Source organism: Vollenhovia emeryi, unplaced genomic scaffold (assembly GCF_000949405.1).
Source record: "Vollenhovia emeryi isolate VEMERY1.0 unplaced genomic scaffold, V.emery_V1.0 DF939166.1, whole genome shotgun sequence".
NCBI classification, from domain to species: domain Eukaryota; kingdom Metazoa; phylum Arthropoda; class Insecta; order Hymenoptera; family Formicidae; genus Vollenhovia; species Vollenhovia emeryi.
Genome location: NW_011967200.1, coordinates 975,158 through 993,581, shown reverse-complemented (window position 1 = coordinate 993,581; position 18,424 = coordinate 975,158). Strand labels below are relative to the sequence as shown.

At 50.6% G+C, this 18,424-nt stretch overlaps 1 protein-coding gene across 1 annotated transcript in view; it reads right to left on the bottom strand.

Annotated features, from left to right (window-relative positions):
* LOC105564374 (probable RNA-binding protein orb2) overlaps positions 1-4,940 on the bottom strand; it is a 98,558-nt gene extending 93,618 nt beyond the window's left edge. Inside the window, exon 1 of the mRNA XM_012016691.1 lies at positions 4,426-4,940. Coding sequence (XP_011872081.1) covers positions 4,426-4,507 — 82 coding nt within the window. The 5' untranslated portion in view covers positions 4,508-4,940. The remainder of the gene's footprint in view (positions 1-4,425) is intronic.
* Between the last annotated feature and the right edge of the window lie 13,484 nt (positions 4,941-18,424).

The window sequence follows — 18,424 nt, the reverse complement described above, 5'->3', positions numbered from 1 at the left end:
GCGTACGTACCGCGGCTACCTGGCGTATCAGGTGCCTCTGCCTGCCGCAAGTTTCCGTTATCCGCGGACGACCGGCCGCGGGATGAAATGTCAATTCGGGACGCAAACGCCGGAGCGGAGAACATTCGGCGCCGAATGGCGCGATCGAGCTTCGCGAATTGTGCTCGAATGATTACACGCGAAAATATATGTTGGTACGCGCGTCGAAACTGTCGCACACGTTGCGCGCATATTTTAAATTCAAATAAATTACGTAATATGCGCGTATAACATATTGATGTGCATTTAAAATTGAATATTGCACGTTAAAGTGAAAATATTAAAGTGAAATGTCGGAAATATTTGCCCGACATCCGCGAGAAATTGCAAATTGAGAAATGTGCACGTGCGGTGCGCGGATTTATATCGATCGGAATCTCTTTCGCCTCTTGCCTTGCGGTAAAAATGCCGCGGACGATTACCATTATTACTTTGTAACTTTACTGTAAATTAAACAGTATGCAGTACGCAGAACTCACGTCCGAGATGCAGTGAAACTGCACAACAAGCAATTTAAGAACCGCGCCGTGGTGTCTGTCAGATTTCAAAAAAGCCACACAGTTGGAAAATTTGTGTTTTCTTGTTAAAGAAAGTACCGGTTAAAATTCATGTGTTAATTTCACATATTGCTCTTGTGTTAATTGACCTCAAATGTAAAATTATTAAAATAATTGAAGAGAAATGTTAAAACAACACAATGTGTGCTTATTTGTTAATCTTACACAATACGTATGCTCTATATTATTAGCAGCAAGATTTATCTGCTAAAATTTACAGAATAAAATGTTTATTTTGTTCTATACAACATAAACGAGACTGATTTCAAACCGTCATTTAACTTATTACATCTGCAAAATGTAAAATTTGTGTTATTTTAAATTCATTTTGTCATTAAAAATATGTTAATTTTACACAAAATTTATTTCAAATTATTTTGAGACTCGCATTTATCTTGTGTTAAAGTATTAATAGACTATTAGTGTTTAACATATCCATATTATGTAAAATTAACACGAAAATTTGTGTGGACCGTTCGGGACCTGTGATATCTGTTAAATTTAACACGGGTTTTTCAACTGTGTAGATTTTCACCGTCCAGATACGATCGCAAATCTGTATTTTTTCGCAACAACGATTACACGATCCAACGATCAGTCTCCCACTAAACGGATCTCAACGCAACGTTGAAGAGGGTTGGAGAACGCGGATTTCGCTTCTCCGCAGCCTCTTCGCTTTTCGAGCGGCGTCTTGCGCGAGTCTCTCAGCTAGGGAGAGGATGCTCCTTCGCTCTCGAGGGCAGCACGGAGGAGACATTGCGTCGAAGGGCTCGTCGCTACCTAACGTAACCGGGAATGCGTGTGGTTAAGACAGGTGACGGGCCGGATGGCGCGCACCTGACCTACCGGAGGGTAACACGGCGGCGGGTGCCTTTAAAGTTTAAAGGGCCCCGCCTTTGCGCGACAGAGAGAGATAGAGACGGGGGGGGGGACGAGTCCTCGAACGCGGAAGGCCGCGATTATCCCTCAGGAGGGATCCACTTCCCTCGGCGACGGTTCCGCGCGATGACGTGTATTCTTGCCGCGGCTGGCGGAAAAGATTCGCGGGCGCAGGCGCTCGCGACTATCGCCCGGAAATGATCGATAATCCGGATACGCTCCGAGTGACTAAAAGCGGAAGAGCATTATTGAAGGATAAATAGAAAAGAAACGGGAGAGAGATAACGGAAGAGAAAGAGAGAATGCACTCGGTAAACGAACTTTCTTTGAATGTTTACCTTACTAGAACTTATCTAATTTCGAAGAAATGGTTTCTTAATCTTATCCAAAATTTTGACCGAGACTGGAACTCCCGAGGGGAAAACCACTGACCAACATCTTGTACACCAATGCCTACTAATGCCCAGTGGATATTACCTTATCTTATTTTATCTTTCTAATGCCCCAGCAAGGCCTAATGCCCAAAAAATGTTAGAGTAATGCCGCAAATCTGCGCACCACAGTGCCCTCAGCGGTTTGCCCTTCGGGAACTTCTAGGAGAATTCATATCTATTTCTTCAAATCTAGCAAATGTTTTCGTACAAGTAAATGAAAATTTAGCAGAATCCAAGGAGCATGATATGCGTGTCTCAATGGTTTAACCTACATCAGTCTTTTTTTCTGGCCGTGGACGAGGTGGAGGCGCGGATCGCGAGACTCGGGAAGCGGATCGAAAGACGGCGAGGAAGTAACGGAAGTGGAGGAGGCGAACTTGACGCGGAAGGAAATAAACGTGGGGCGGGTGTGGGACTTTCGGGGAATTGAATTTCGAGGAATCGCATTTCAGGCGTCGCGGTAAGCGTCGAAGCGGATCGTCAAAACTCGGGAGTTGTTCCGAGGTGATAAATCAGGTTTTACCGATAACGAGCGAGCTGATCGATCGCCGTTAATAACGAGTAAATCCGCGGCGCGAATAAATAACGTCGATAATACGATAAATAATGATCACCGACGAATAAACGGAGACGGGGGGCCTTTTTTCCCTCTCAGAGTCGCGCGAGATGCGCGCGGCGCAGCTTTTTCCCTCGCGACTCGCTCGTAAATTAGCGTTTTCGCCGGCGAGCGCTGACGCGAACGACGTGCGCGGTGACGTTGAGGCGATGGTGTAACGCTTGGAAAAAAAATTACGTTATCGCGATGCAACGTGACGCGTTATTTAACGCAGCGCTCGGCAATAATGCGCGACGACGAGACGTATATGCCTACGGACGTTGTATCGCATTCGCGGCCTCGCCGCCGCGTCGAATACTTGGCACGCGAGCGAAATCACGTGCGGGATGATAGATTGACGGTCTATTAATCACGAAAGAGTAACGTTAATATCTGTCGTATCCTCGCGCAAATGAAATCCATTAAGACTGTTTAGCGAAAACTGTTCGGCGCGGATATTCGACGGTAAATAAATATCCGGGATACGCGCGTTCGCGCTCGATTAAGCAATATTTCGCGATAACGAGGCCGGGTTAGAACCTGCGAATAACGACGGTCCCGAACGTGCGGCCGGATCCCGCGTTCTTCCGGATTCTGGGACGGCGGAGGATGGAAGGGAGGGAAGGAGAGTCGAGGGGGAAACCGCTGACCAAAATCTTGTACACCAATGCCCGCTAATGCCCAATGGGCATTACTTTATCTTATTGTCTTATTTTATCTTATTTACCTCGTTTTACCTTATTTTATCTTTATCAGGCCCCAGCAAGGCCTAATGCCCAAAAAATACCTAGTAACGCCCAGTAATGCCCAGTAATGCCGTAAATCTGTACACCGCAATGCCCTCGGCGATTTACCCTTCGGTTTAGAGTTGAAAGCAGTGTTACAAAGGTGTGTTTCAAAAAGAGAGATATCGGAGCGTGTTGCGAAATAAAAGAGAGAAGATAGTAAAATGTAATAAATGAAGAGAGCGCGCAGCTAGAGAGGGAGAGAGGAGGAGGAGGAAAAAAAAGAAGGAAAACGTTTCGTATACGCGCGAGCGTGGCGAGAGGAGAGGCGATTACCGCAAATTTCCAAGGTTCGCCTCGCGCGTTCCGTCCATTAACTTTCAAATCAATCGCGACCGAGGAGGCAGAAGCGACCGCCTCGCCGCCGCGTATATGCGCTTCCGAGAACGGAACGCGCGGAATATTTTTAAATCGAGGCGCGCGGCAGCGGCCGCATCGAGGCGGATTATCCGCCTCGCCGTCTGAAATCGCGTTTCCCCTGGAAATTTCACGTTCTCATCCACGGCAACTCGTTTATCCCGCCCGTCTCCTCTCTCTCTCTCTCTCTCTCTCTTTCCCGCCCGCCGCCCTCGCAACCCCGACGATATTTACGTTCGCCCGGCGGGCGGACCGGAAATCGATACACCTCTCCGCGCGAAATCCGGCACGCGAAACCGCTTCGGCCGGAGCCGCGCCGCGGGGCAATTTCCAACAACAATTCCGCCCGGGTGCCTCTCCTCCCTCCTCCTCCCCTCGTCGCGAGGCCTCCGCGCGCACCCCACCCGGGGCCGACGGGCCGCGTCACGTGCTCGAAAAACGACGTCGCCATCGCTGCGGTGGCGGCGCAATATTGCACCGTGTCGTCCCGATCGCGCTTTTCGCGAGGAGGCCGGCTCGCGCGGCGCGGCGCGGCGCGGCGGAGGGAAGAAAAGAAAATACGCGGCGGGAATATCACGTGGTCGCGCGGCCGCACGCCGTTGCCGTGAACTCCCCTCGGTCCGAAAACGGCCTGTTCGCCGCGATTACGTCACTCGCGCTGCTGCGCCGCGGAGTGACGCGCGCGCGCGCGCGCGCTCGCGTAAAATTGCGCCGAGTCGCGCCACGCGATAAGCGCGAGCGGAGTAACTTAATAACTTAATAACTGAATGATGCGGCACCTTTGTTGAAGATCGGCGTAGTCCAGGGGTAGAGGTCGGCGCCCGGTGTCTCGGCCGGCGCGGTGCCGTACGCTCGGAACATCTTCTAAAACAGGCGGTGAGGTCTCTCTCTCTCTCTCTCTCTCTCCCTCGGTCTCGGCTTCCGGCCCGCCGACGCTCGACGGAAGCGCAGTCGGCGATCGCTCAAAGCGAGGAGTATCGAGCGAGGAGTCGCGCGTCGTAAATTCCTCTTGCTTCGCTCCTCCGCCCCTCCGGCCGCGTCGCGCCTCACTTGACGCTCGTCACGATCACCGGAGTTCGCTCCCTTCGTTCTCCACCACGTCCTCTTTCTCTCTCTCTCTCTCTCTCTCGTCTCTCCGTCCGTCTCCGCGGGCACTCTCGGGCACTTTCGAACTCACTTGGCTGCGACGAGCGGCGCGGCGACTCTGCCGACGCGCAATACGCGCTACAACTGGCGTTCGGTGCAGAACGTCGGAAGTCCGCCGCGGGATAATAATATACTCGGCACACACATATATACGCGCGCGGGATGATAAACGGGCGGGCGGGCTGGGGGGGGAGAACGGACGCGCAAACGGGGGACCGCCGCGTTCCTCGCGCGCGCGCGCGCACGCGGCCCGACGAGGAGCTTCCCGGCGCGACTAGAGCGACGAAGCTGCCCGCGACGACGTCGACGATCGCGACATTCACGATCCCGTCAAGTCACCGCGAGGGTCATGGATGCCGGAGCGTATGTGTCTCTCTCTCTCTCTCTCTCACTCCCTTCCGCTCCTCCGCCGACCTCTCTTCTTCTCGACTCCGGCGACCGCGCGCGCGCGCGCGCGCGCGATTCGCACCTCGCACTTGGACGTCACCCTCGGCGGTTCACTCGACGGCGCAGCCGGGGCACGCGCGGGGTCCGTTCCGTTCGTCGGCAGCAGCCGGGGGTGGCTTCGCTCTTCCTGTTCCTCCTGCGGCCGCGCGCGGCGGTGGCGGTGGCGGCGGCGGTGGTGGCGGCGGTGCCGATTTGTTGGAGGTCGCTCGACGACGGCCGCGTACGACGATCGCGCGCAACAGACTGGCGGGCCGCGGTGCGCCGAGAGGCCGCGGGCCCCCTCGAGAGTCACAGTCCGCCCGTCACGGCTGAGAACGTAAAAAGGTTTGTTGCCACCGCCGCTCCGGCAGGCAGGTTACTTTACTCGAGGGGGACGGAACCGGCGGCGCGGGAAGGTTGGCTGGCGGCCGCGCTCGGCTGACAGTGGCCGTCGCTCCTCGTGTGTGTCGGCTGCTCTCCTCTCTGCCTCTCTCCCTCTCTCTCTCTCTCCCTCTCTCCCTCTCGGCCCTCCGTGTGATACAGAGATACCCGCGTCGCCCGTCCTCGCGTCCGCACCGCGTTCCCCGTGGCGCTCCGCTTTCGCGATCAGCTGCGGGACGGGGGGGACGGGTGGGGGGGACAGCGTGCCGTCCGTCTATTGTTTTTTCGGGAAAGGCGTTGCCTCCTGCGGAACCGGCGGCGCGTGAACGGCGTGACGATGCGCGCTACTCGAGGCTCGGTGAAGGAATGGCCGCTCCGCGATGGTCCCCGGCCCCCAGGCGTGGGAGGAAGCGGGGCGCGGCGTGTGGTGGGGGAAAAAAGCGGAGACTATCGCGCGCGCGGCGGCGGCGACGGCGGCGGCGGACGGTGCATGTGCCAGCGGCTGTGCCTGGGCGCGTGTGCGTGCGTGCGTGCGTGCGTGCGTGCGTGTGCGAGGAAGACGGTGGAAGAGCGGCGGGAGACAATGACGGAGACAAGGCGAGACCGGCGGACGGACGGAGCGAGAGAGAGAGGGTGCGGGGGGGGCGACGGGAAGCGAGACGGTAAAGGAGCGAAGAGAAGCGAGAGAGAGAGAGCGAGAGAACGAGCGCCGAACGACGCGCGGACGGAAGGGGGAGGGAGAGGGAGAATGGGCGAGCAAGTGCGACGGGGGAAGAACGAGGGAGAAGGACGGGGTCACGCTATATGCGAAGCGGGAGACGTATCTCAGGACCGTAAATCGGTCGCGGGGATACTCGGGGGTTTACTGCACGATAACGCTTCTTGCTAAATCTTTACTACCTGCCGGACGTGGCGCTTTACGGCGAAATCCGCTCTATTTCTTCGTCGAGCGTCGAGCGCGGCGGGCGATGACGGGCACTGTCGGTACTTTCCCCCCCCCCGCCCCCCCGAGTCCTTCGGAACAATTCACCTGACCGTCGATTGACAACGGGTCGAAGGGCCGATAAAACGCCCGGGGTTTTTGTCGAAATCAGCCCTCGCCACGGAGTCGAAACGCGGCGCGGATGCGCGCGGTCGTTCGCGGCAGAGAGCAAAAAATTCGGCACGGGGTCGTTGCGCGTTTTCATCTGTCGAAACGATTATTTTGATTTCCAACGAATCTTCAGTCGCGAATCGCGCTAGTATTCGACGACTGGGGCCGGCGCTTGATTTTGTGTACCAGCGGCAACGCGTGGACGCGAGTTTTAATCAGTTTCCGCGGCGTGCTCGCAGGCGTAAAATGACGGAGTCGTTACGTCACTGTCCCCGAATGGTGGTCGACGTTCGTGGTTGCTATGGGGTTAAGGTGGGGTGCGTAGCGTGGGCCCGGGGGGAGCGGCGGGGGCGCCGGCGGAGAGATAAAAAAGATAGAAAACCCTGTTACGCATGTGCGTATCGGGGCACGAGCGAGAACGTCGCGCGCGCGCGCGTGTGCGTGCGCTAAAAATTGTGCGTGCATGTACCTGCGTGGCGGACTAGGCGCGCACGCACGCACGCACGCACGCACGCGCTCACGCACGGCGGATCGCATTGAAATGCGATGACTCAAAAATACACGCGTGCGCGCGTGTCTCGCTCGGACTCGGCGTAATATTAGTAATGCGTATACCCGCCGTGCGTGTCCTGACGCACCGTGCGGACCCTTTCCCTCCCCGCCCGCCCTCCCGGTAACCCTCGGTCTCTCTCTCTCTCCGATTTCGATTCTCCACGCGAATTTAAATGGTCGCCAATTAGGCTTCCTCCCATTTGTATCGATGTCCGATTGCGCGCGCGGGGGGGGTAGGGGGGGAATTGCCAGCTGTTGTGGCATCGGCGGCATCCTCGCTCGGCGTAATAACGATCTCGACGTTAAAATTCGCGAGAGGGAGATAGAGCGAGGCGGGAATCGTTGATTTCGTATGTCGTTGTCGAACGAAAGGTAGAAATCTGCCTTCCACGCTGTGCGAAATCGGCCGCCATTTTTTACCCGTACGCTGCGAAATTTGTCGTTTCGACCCGAACGAAACTGAGCGAGTGCGCTATTTCGAGAGGCATCGGGCTCCGATCGGATTTTGTTCGATTCTCACTTTGAACGCGACGCACCGCGAGGTAGTTATTCGTAGCGCATTGTCGCACACGGCTGCAATGAACGTTATTGTCAAAGCTGTGAATTTACCTGCGAGCTTTGGAATACCTGGACGCCGTTTGTTTAACATATTTCTTATGTTTCCAAAACACCAACGAACGCCTCTTCATTCGCCCGTGGAAAATTTCGAAATCGATATCGCGCTGACCGTTCTCATTGCACCATCCCGAATTATAAACGAAAATAACATATGTTTTGTCACGTATACGCGGGATTTAGCGCAAATGACCGAGAATAAAAACTCGAAATAAAAACCCCTTGCTCTCGGGGCTTTTTCGACATTTCGGGAATAAAACCTGTGAACGTATATGGGGCGAGAAGACAGAGAAAAAGAAAGAGAGAGAGAGAGAGAGGAAGAGAAAGAATCAGAATCATTATCTGTTACACGTCCTGGGACAAGTCTCCTAAAGCGTGAGAGCGAAAGTAATAGTAATTTTAGTAATAACTTTATATAGATAAAGTATAGCTGTGAGTGAGAAACGCATTTTAGAAATATATGTATATAACTGTGAAAGTTAAGAGTATAAAGGAATATAAATATATGTATAGTATATTATGGTGGAAGAGTTTTTGGAGCAGAAATTGAAATACTTAACACGATTGAATAGGATAATATTCCGCACTGCAATTCAGTAAACGGATAACAAAGGTATTTGATAACCTTGTACTAAAATGATTTTTAAGTAATACCAATCAATTCTCTCAATTAGTTCTATCGATATTCAGTAACGCAAAGATAATTTTCACTTAAGAGGCACTAATTCCAAAATGTTAAGTTGCCTAACTACAAAAGAAACGGTCAAAATTTTTCCCAGAATAGAGTTACGGACAATCCTAATAATTCGATTACTAATTGTGGGCCCCAAAATGGGTTGCTGTCTTTTTTTCCCAGAGTAGCTTGCGCCTAAATTCTCCAATTGTTTCCACCTCTCGCAGTCGTGATGGAAGACCATTCCAAAATTCCGCAGCAAAAATACAGAATAAACGTTTGTAAAATGAAAAGAGAGAGGGAGAGAGAGAGCGAGCGAAATATATAAGCGAGCGGTACATCTGCCTTGTCGACATCGATTAAAATCAGAATCGCGATTTAACCGGCACTAATATTTAATGGGTCAGAACGACCCCGGAAATTGAACGTTTCGTGCGCTGGAATTAAATCGGCGGCGCGCGCTCGGGCTTCTCTCCGCCGAGCGCCGAATATCACCCACGTAGACGGAATCATTATACGTCGCGGTGCCTGCAATTAGCGCAAGCGCGATTTCAATGCGAGCTGTCGGCGACTGAAAGCTCGCGCCCAGCTAACCGGAGTTATTACTTTCGGACGGCGTTCCCGGAAATTAGCGCGGTATACAGAACAAACATGACCGAACCGATAATATTGTACCCGCCTAGATACGCGATTTAGATAAATATCATTTACATTTAATCGCTAATGTTCATTATATTATATTATGGACAGCTGTATCGCGTTGTGGTTTATTTGGCCCGATATGCCGGCCGGGTGGGATCTTGCGGTATTATAATACACGTAAAGCCGCGCGGGCGTTAATTAGCGGCGATTCCACGTTAAGCTGGCGCCACACTATGCGCGATTCGTGATTCGTACACGGGAAAGAAACAAGTGTCGGAGCAACTCTTACATACTCAAATTAGCACGTTCGTTGCTTTGTACATACGCAACAATCTGCGATCTTCGTACAAGCATTTAGTAATCTTATTGAGTAACTGTAACTGTAATGCGTTACTTTTCAGAATTGGTAACTTTGTAACTCTAACTAGTTACATTTTTAGCGAAAAACCTGTAACCGTAACTGGATACTTTTATAAAGTAACTTTCCCAACTCTGCAAATTACGTATGACAAGCTGCGAATCGCGAACAGTGCGGCAAGTAATAACGAATGTCCAATGAATTTCTACGAATCACGAATCGCGCGTATAGTGTGGCGGTAGCTTTAGCAGCGCAATTCCTCAATTAACAGATTTCAGAGGCGACTAATTAACGACCGGCGCTGAGGCCGCTCGTTGAGCGGAATCGGCGCCGAGGATGAAACCGCGAGCGCACCGCGGACACACGCGGGGAACGAGAATGCTCCGGCACCAACCTCGTCGGCAGAGTCGGCGACGTGGCCGACGACGACGACGACGACGACTACGCGAGGCAACCCGATAACACCTTCAAGGCTGTCTGCTCGCGAATACGCTCGCTTATGCGCGAGTTTCTGCATAAGCGCGTGACACCGCGAACGCTGGGCTGCCAGCGCGTGCTGCGTTTCGACGAACGCGAAATTCGCGACGCGCAATACCGGGGTGTCGGGTGTCCCGGAATTAGATTTCTAACGAGGCGGAAGAGAACGGTCTCGGGACACGAAGCTCGATGTCTCGCGATAACGGAGATGAGCGAAAAATTTCGTTGCGATGCAGCTAATCGTATAATACAATATGGCTTGACGTATGTTCTTTACAGCTGAACTTACTGCACCAGTTCAGAGTTTATCTTTCCGCCTTCCACATTAGAAGAAAAAAGATCAACTCTGAACCGGTGCAGCTAGTTCAGCTGTGAAGGACAGACCTTTGTATCGGCGAAGCTTTGCCAGCAAATCGGCGATATTATGGATGTTTCCGGTGAATATTTAGACAATCGCAAAACGTGTAATCGCTAAAGACTAATCTACAATGTGCTCGCTGCGTCTAGAAACATTCTATTTCGTAGGCAATAAATACTAATTCTATTTTGCAGCCAATCGTACGTTATCGACAAATTTGTTGAGCGTTTTGCTCCGCTTATATAAAATAAGCTTAAGTTTAAGGCTTAAGTGACAGTCTCCGTGTCGCAGCGGACGAAACAAACGCATTTGTTATCGAACGCAGTGTTAAGATACGAATGCGAATATTAATTATAATAACGTGCCGCTCTTCTCCAAACAAAGTGAATGCCAAAACAAATAATTTCTTACGCAAGTCGCGCAGGCGATTGGAAAAGATTAGAAATACATTAGCGACTCGCGCGGACGCGCGTAACTTCATTATGCTGAGCAGTGTGTCGTATCTGTGAATTCTTATCTAAAGTAAGGTAATCGTAATGAATATCTCGTAAATACCCGCTATTGCGCTTTCCGTTCAGCCTAACGAAACGCGCGAGTCATACCCGCTCGCATGCGCGCTTCATTTCCGCAGTTGGTTGTGTTGTAACGAGATTTTGTTTCTCGCCTTGGTTAATCGCGGACATCTACGCGTATGAACAATGTCTAAGAATATTCCCAAACCGCCACTTAACGCGCAATTTAAATAGATAAGCGCGGAAACGGCTGCTGATCCACTTCGCTCTCTTGCACGTAAATTTGTAACAACTTACGCTAACAACGAAATAACGCACCCACAGAAAAAAATTTTCAAATCCAATGCTATTACACTCGAATGTATCATCAAGTAGGATCGATATAGCGACAATCATATTTATTCTAGAGAAACGGGTATTTTAGTCTTAAATGAAAAATTCTAAGATCTAGAATAAAATGATAGTATGTGTCGTCTTTTGTCGAATATCGTGGCGTCAAGATGGAGGGAAAATTTATTCTAAACGCAAGAATATATAAACTTACATTTGCATAAGTTACTCTTGTCTCAATGTAGTAAGCCAATCTTTTTTTAATTCGATAGAGCAGAATAAGAATTATGGATTTTATTTTGATATCGTTTCTTATTTTCATACCAAATCAGGTTGTCAGAGATATAAATGCGTCAAGAATATTTCCGTCTCGGTAACAGAAATCCTTTCTGGGGTACACGCACATAAATGCTGTCCCTATCCTTGTGAGGTGCACGCACACAACTACAAGGACTCTAGTTGTGTGCGTGCACCTCACAAGGATAGGGACAGCATTTATGCCGGTGCGTGTACAAGTCAAATTTGTACAGAATGTAGAGTGCCGTAGAAAACGCGCTCTGTCCTACAAACTAACGTTATCGTCGTTATTGAATAAACATCGCGACTTCCCCCTCCTTCTCGTATCAGTGGGACAAAATTTATCTAATAAAACAAAAGTTAAACGAGCTCGCTAATGAATCGTGCGATTCATCTTAATAAGCGACGGCCGCGTCGGATATCAAATTACCCACACGACGGCGATTCGCTACGCCGGGGCTCTCGAAACGACGTTGCATATGTTCGACAGCCTCGCTGGACGCACCCGCGGAGATATATCAGGCGCGATCGCGTGGTGTCGCGGCCCCGGTGGAGGGAGTGGACGCGCCAGATATTCTGCGTGCTACGCGCAAAGAGACGTGCGTGCGTATAATGTCGCCGCGCGGAGCGAGCCGGCCTGGCCGGGAGGCCGCGCGGAAAAATATGAATCATTTCTCCGGGCCATTAACGCATCTGCGTATTCGCAGGGCCGCCCCCGTGCGCGCTGCCGCATTCATTTGTCCGGCGGCGCCGCGGCCGGCCCTCCCTCTCGGCGCGTCCGTAATAATTTCGTGAAACCCGGCGCGGGGCCGAGCGTGCAAAAAAGGGGTTCGAAAAACGCGTCCGTCGACCGTGGTGAAAGAGAGTCTGGCATTAGAGGAGCGAGCCGGGGAACAACTCGTCTATCTCTCGTCTATCGTGCAACGCGCGTCGCGCACAGTAGAAATGTCTGCGCGAAAACGAGGTACTTTCAATCGGTTTTCCTCTCCTTTTTTTTTTATTCGCGAATTATTGGCGATTTGACGGCAGTGCCGAGGGTAACCGCTTTGCTCTCTTTAAGGCATCGAGTCATTTTGGAAATTAAGTAACCCTGTTTTCGCGCTAGTAATCGACTGTCTATAGATCGAGACCGTTTGCTTGTCAGTTTACCGCTCGGTGCTCGAGCGTATAACAATTTTGGCATTTTCATCATAGTTTCGCTCTGGCGCAGCACAAACTATTGTTATGCACAGTTCATAATTGTCAGATTAACGATAAACAGATTAGATTGCATAATGCAGAGAAAAGATTTCTAGTTAATTGCAGTTGTACAATGAGTGAGAGAGAGAGAGGGAAGGGGGGGGTGACGCAACGTTGCGTCCAACAGCGCAAGAGCGGCCGATTAATCGCGCTTAATCATCGACTGCAATTTCATACACGCGGTACTTCGGGACGAGCGACCTTCGCATTTGCGAAATCGTCGCCCGTCGCATCGCGGCGATCGTGAAACAAACGATCCGTACGGGCGAGATTCGGGGCCTCGAAATTGAATGTGCGTTTCTCGCCGCGCGCTACCGCACCGGGCGTCGGGCGCCGTGCAATTCGCGTCGCTCGATAATAAACGGCGCGATGTCGGCTCCGCTATCGCGAACAATTAAACCCGAGAAGCGCGTCCGTGCACACGGAGGACATTCGGCGTCTTAAGGCTAGATCGGCTCTCTCTCTTTTTCTCTCTCCCCCCCCCCTCTCTCTCTCTCTCTCTCTCTCGCTCTCTTTTCTTTCTTTCGTCTAATAACGAGAAAAACACCGGCGCGGTCACACAGCGGAAAGTTCCTATTTGTTTCCAGGCCGCGGAGCGTAATCTCAAGTCTCGTTCTCGCGAGGTATCGTTAACCGCCACAGAGACACGGGGGAGCGACACGTACTGTGCATCGCCACGGCCGTCCCCCCGCGTGTATGCGTGCGTGCGCGCGCGCGTGTGTGTGTGCGCGCGTGCGTGCGCGCGAGAGGTGTACCGATATGAAGGATGGTTTAATCAATGTCCAAGGTTAAGCGGCACAATTATTAGCGCGCGCTCGTTGCGACACACTCGCTCGCTCGCTCGCTCGCTCGCTCGCGCGAGTCCGTGTCAATATCGGCGGTGTGTGCGTTGGTGCGCGTGTTTTGTGACGCACACTCGTTACATAATGACGTGGTGTGGTCGGACCAGCCGTGCGAGCGCGAATCGCGAGTATGGGACCACGTTGCTCCAAGTTTGCACGCTTTTTTACACCGCTCTCTCGGTAGCAGTCGCGCCTCTCTCTCTCTCTCTCTCTCTCTCTCTCTCTCTCTCTCTCTCTCTCCCCTCCCCTTCCGTTCTCTCTCTCTCTCTCTGTCGGGGAGGCGCAAGAGGCGGGGAGAGAACACGCTGCTGCCCTTTACTCGCAATTTTTTCCAATGACATTTTCATAAATGGCAACTATCTATAAACAGTCTTCGTATCGGTGGATGAGAGAATCGATATTAATTAACCGGCAAGTCCCACACGTACTCGTAGAACGAAAGTGTCCCGGACTTTCCGTACTTCTTTACGCGCGCTCGGCTATCTATCTCGTCCAATTAAAATTTGACTCGACCCTTACCCCCAAAACAGCCGCGATTATCGTAGCGCAGCAAGCTGCCCGAATACCTGGGCATCAGTGATATAAATAGATAACAACAGAGCCAAATTGAGTCCGCGTGTATGTCGTGAACTAAATCTGTCTCGTCTAAGCGAAGAGAACGAGAGAGAGAGAGAGAGAGAGAGAGAGAGAGAGAGAGAGAGAGAGAGGCGGCCGAAGATACGGAGCCGCTTAACTCGCATTATCTCCGCGAAACGCCCCGCGATTCTTTCGATCGCGCGATAACAGCTCGCGCGACTCCGCTCGCCTCTCCGTCGCGCTAGTAAACATAATGCGCCGTTGGCAATGCTTGGCCGAAATTTTCTCGCCTTTATCGCCCGATAGCTAATCCGGCGCGGCCGTAAAACGAAATTGTGACGACAGTCTCGTTAATGTCACGCACTACGCACACTACGCTCGTAAATATCAATCGCGCGGGGGGGGGGGGGAGGTGAGGGAAGTCGTGTGACGATACTTGGCGAGTTCTGGTCGAGTTCGTTACGAATTACGTAACGGGGACGACGAGCGGAGCGCGCGCGAGAGTGATTCTAAACCGCTTAACGCCTCCCCCCTTTCTCCCTGTCCCGCGACCAAGGTGTGTTTCGCGCTCCTCTCCGCGAAAGGTCGTCTCACCCGGCGAAAAGGCGAACGAACCCGGCGAGGAAGCGATCGGCAAAATCGGCCGGCCTCATTTTCGTGTCGAGCCCGTAGAACGGGTTAAGGATCCGTGGGATATAATTTTCCATCGCGGTAACGCTCCTAATTTTGCGCACACACACACACGCGCGCGCGCGCGCGCGCACCGGTTAAACAAGCAGAGAGATAGAGAGGCGGCGGAAAAAATCGCCGGCACAACGAGCCACGAACGACCCGCGAGAACGGCCGCGGCTGCATAAATTTGCATGCGCGCCGCGCATGCGAGAGGAGGCCCCGCGCGTATTAGTTTAGCGGGACATTCCGTCGTCCTCGAGACGGTTCGCGGGATCTCGAGCCGGTCTCGTCTCCTACGTCGCGCTCTCGCGCGCTCGGGGTGCGCGCACGCCCGAAATGTCTTCGATATCAATTACCGGGCGGCGGTTAACAGCGTCGTAAATTTCGCCGGGTACCCCGTCAGCGTCGTGTCCAGTTAACGTGTCCGTGCAATAAAAATCTGTCCCGTTGCAAAAACGCGCGGAGCGAGTCGCTAAGCTGCCGAGGAAAGAGACGAGAGAGAGGAGAGAAAAAAAGGCAGCTAATTAATTCGTTAAGGCACTCGCGAATGTGACTCGGGTGACGTTTTATGGGTAGATTCATCGAGAAACGCCCATAACGCGAGCTCCTCTCCTAGTCGTCTTTTTTTTCTCTCTCTCTCTCTCTTTTTTTAAATAATTCCCTGCCTCGATCACACGTCGAAATTGTGGTTTATTCAAATACGGACACATCGGTATCCCGGGAATACTTTCGCAGCTCTCTCGAGGAGATCGTTTCGCAAAAACGCGGAGAGGAAATAAAATCTTTCATCGATGAAACTCCGATATTTAAATCACTGGCCTAATAATTTCACGTATCTTTGCTGAATAATTCAGCAGGCCGTCGAAGGCGCGTCCGACGAGGCTCTTCGTATTAAAAAATATCAACTGTTCCCCGAAGAGGAGACGCAGTAGTTACACAGTCTTTCGTAAAATCCTTCAAGTTCTCGCAAAACCTTTTCTCTCTCTCTCTCTCTCTCTCTCTCTCTCTCTCTCTCTCTCTCTCTCTCTCTCTCTCTCTCTCTCTCTCTCTCTCTCCTCTTATATTATTTTAAAACGGGGCGAAACGTTAACGAATAAGACTTCTCTCGGGATCACGCGTACTGCATTAAGACATGAACTTAAAGGAGCTCGTTAGGGAATGACCGTTAAAGATCAGAGTCTTTTTTTAAGGCGCTTGCGCTTGCCTTCTTGCATTGCGCTTACTTCGTTGTCAACGTTGTGCAGAAACACCCAGTATGACAATACGCGCGACGCGTTTCGTAACGCCGGTCGTCCGCGGTCGTTAATGAAATCTTTAAATACAAGAACAGCGAGTTGAAAAACTTTTTGCGACAAACGGGTGCAAAGGAATCGGTATACACAGCCGGCGCAAGAAGCGAACGCGTCTGTATGATTTTGCAATTGCGGGGAGACGGTTACGTAAAGGCTGAGACAACACGTCGTCGGATTTCAGAATGTGTATCAACATTAGTAATTCGCGTGCTGCACATAAACCTCTAAAAAGCGCTGATACCATTTTTTTTTCTGCGTGCAACAACGCTACGAGATTAGCTCAGGCTGAGATTCGAGCTGCGCCCAAATAAAGCGACGAGATAAACGATTACACCCAAGTGAGTTCTTCCCCGGAGAAGACAAACAGCCCTTTTCTCTATCTACAAGTAACTAAAATCTGTCGACCGACAAGAGTGTTCTCCATGTCGCCAGCAGTAATTAACAACTTCGGTGTTTTTAATGTATTATTAAAAATACCAGATACGGTCAAGAAAAGCACCGAAGTTGTTAAAAATCTGTTAAGTTATCGTTTAATACGAACGCTTTTGTTTGAAAATAACTTCACTCTTAATTCACCTTTAGGTAGAGACCTGCGATAACATTTCTTCCCTCCCCATTTCTGAAAGCCGACACGTTACATTTCTTGCACGGACACGCTGCGTCCCACGTATGATCGACGATCCTTTTTCCACAATCGGTGAAAGTTCTCGTCCCAATCGACAGGTTTTTCGATAATTTATTTACGGGAAATTGAAGGATGAGCGAGTGCCGCGAGGGGGCGGGAATGAAAAGAGAAGGAGCGAGAGAGAGAGAGAGAGAGGAGAGAGAGAGAGAGAGAGAGAGGGAGAGAGGGAGAGAGAGAGACGGAAATCGAGCTGAGAACGAGGGAGGAAGAGAGAAAGAGAGATCCCTCGGGCGAAACGCCGACCTCTTTAGCTAAAATAAGCGGAAGTAAGTAACGAGTCGGGGATCTAAATTTAGACCATCGCGGCGTGTGCTCATCCTTCAGCCTGCGCTATTACGTTCAGCCTTGCCGTTGCACATCTCGTCGCGTGCTATACGCACGTACACGCACGTACGCACGTACGCGCGCGCCTAAGAGTTCACGGATTAATTTGACCGCGTCGTACGCCGTTACGACGATGCGTGTGAGTGCACGAGTCGGACCAGCTGACTGCCAAAACAGCTGTAGCGTGATGCGCGATGATGCATTATTGTCGCTGGGCCTTTACTCGCTCTCGGCCCGTAGCCGAGGTCTTAGCCTGACTGATTTAGTCGCCCGACATCCCGAAACGGACATGACTATCGCTCGTAACGATCGACCCGTATCGTCTGACGAGAAACTCGAGCGGTGTCCGTATGCAAAAAGATACCACGGTGAGGCTGTCGAAAAAGTCTAACAGTTCTATATTATACACGGAAAAAAATATGCCGTTGAATTAAACATAATGAAGTTGCTTGAATTAAACGTTTACGTCACGGACTGCCGCGAATCTAAATATTGTAATTCACTCGATTGTATTTGCTATGGATTTTAATTTTAACCATTGAACTAAATATCCAGATTATTAAGACAACAATCTGATGTTTTTCATTTATTAATACTGATGATGTTTCAGCGATTTTATTTCAATTACACTGATCTTGTTGATACAACATCATTCTTTTTTCCGTGTACGTGTTTTACAAAAACGCGATTTTACAAATTAGTTGTAGATACGCATTTAATGACAGAATAGAAAATTCTGTAGAAATTCGACTGTCATTTTTTCAATACGGAAGATTTGGACGAAAAGTTTTCGTTAGAATTTGTTGGTCGCAATATTTTTCCCGTGTGTTCTCATTTTGCTTTCGTTAAATTAATTCTTTGTCTCGTTCAGAATATTAATTGTCACAGTTCCTCGTAATTATGTCATGAAAGTCAATTATCAAGTAGCGTTAATTAGTGATCAGGACAAACCAACGATCTCAACAGGGACATGACTAGCGTTGGAAAAATTTTGCGATAAACGCAACTAAAGAAACGTTAAAGCACGCACAAAGAGCACTGCGTCGCAGTTATTTATAAGTCTTCTCTCATAGAACGTACTCGAAATACGAAATACAGACAAAGATATATATTGTTTCAAATCCGAACAAATAGTTCGTTTGGTCCATTTCATATTAAATTTGTTGGGATACGACAAAATTTATTAAATCCAAAGGAAGCGTTTTCTCTGTGAAGGAACAGCTTTCCCCGAAGTGTCTTTTTAAGGAATATAATAAAAAGTAAAAATGAAAAAGAATAAATAAAAAAT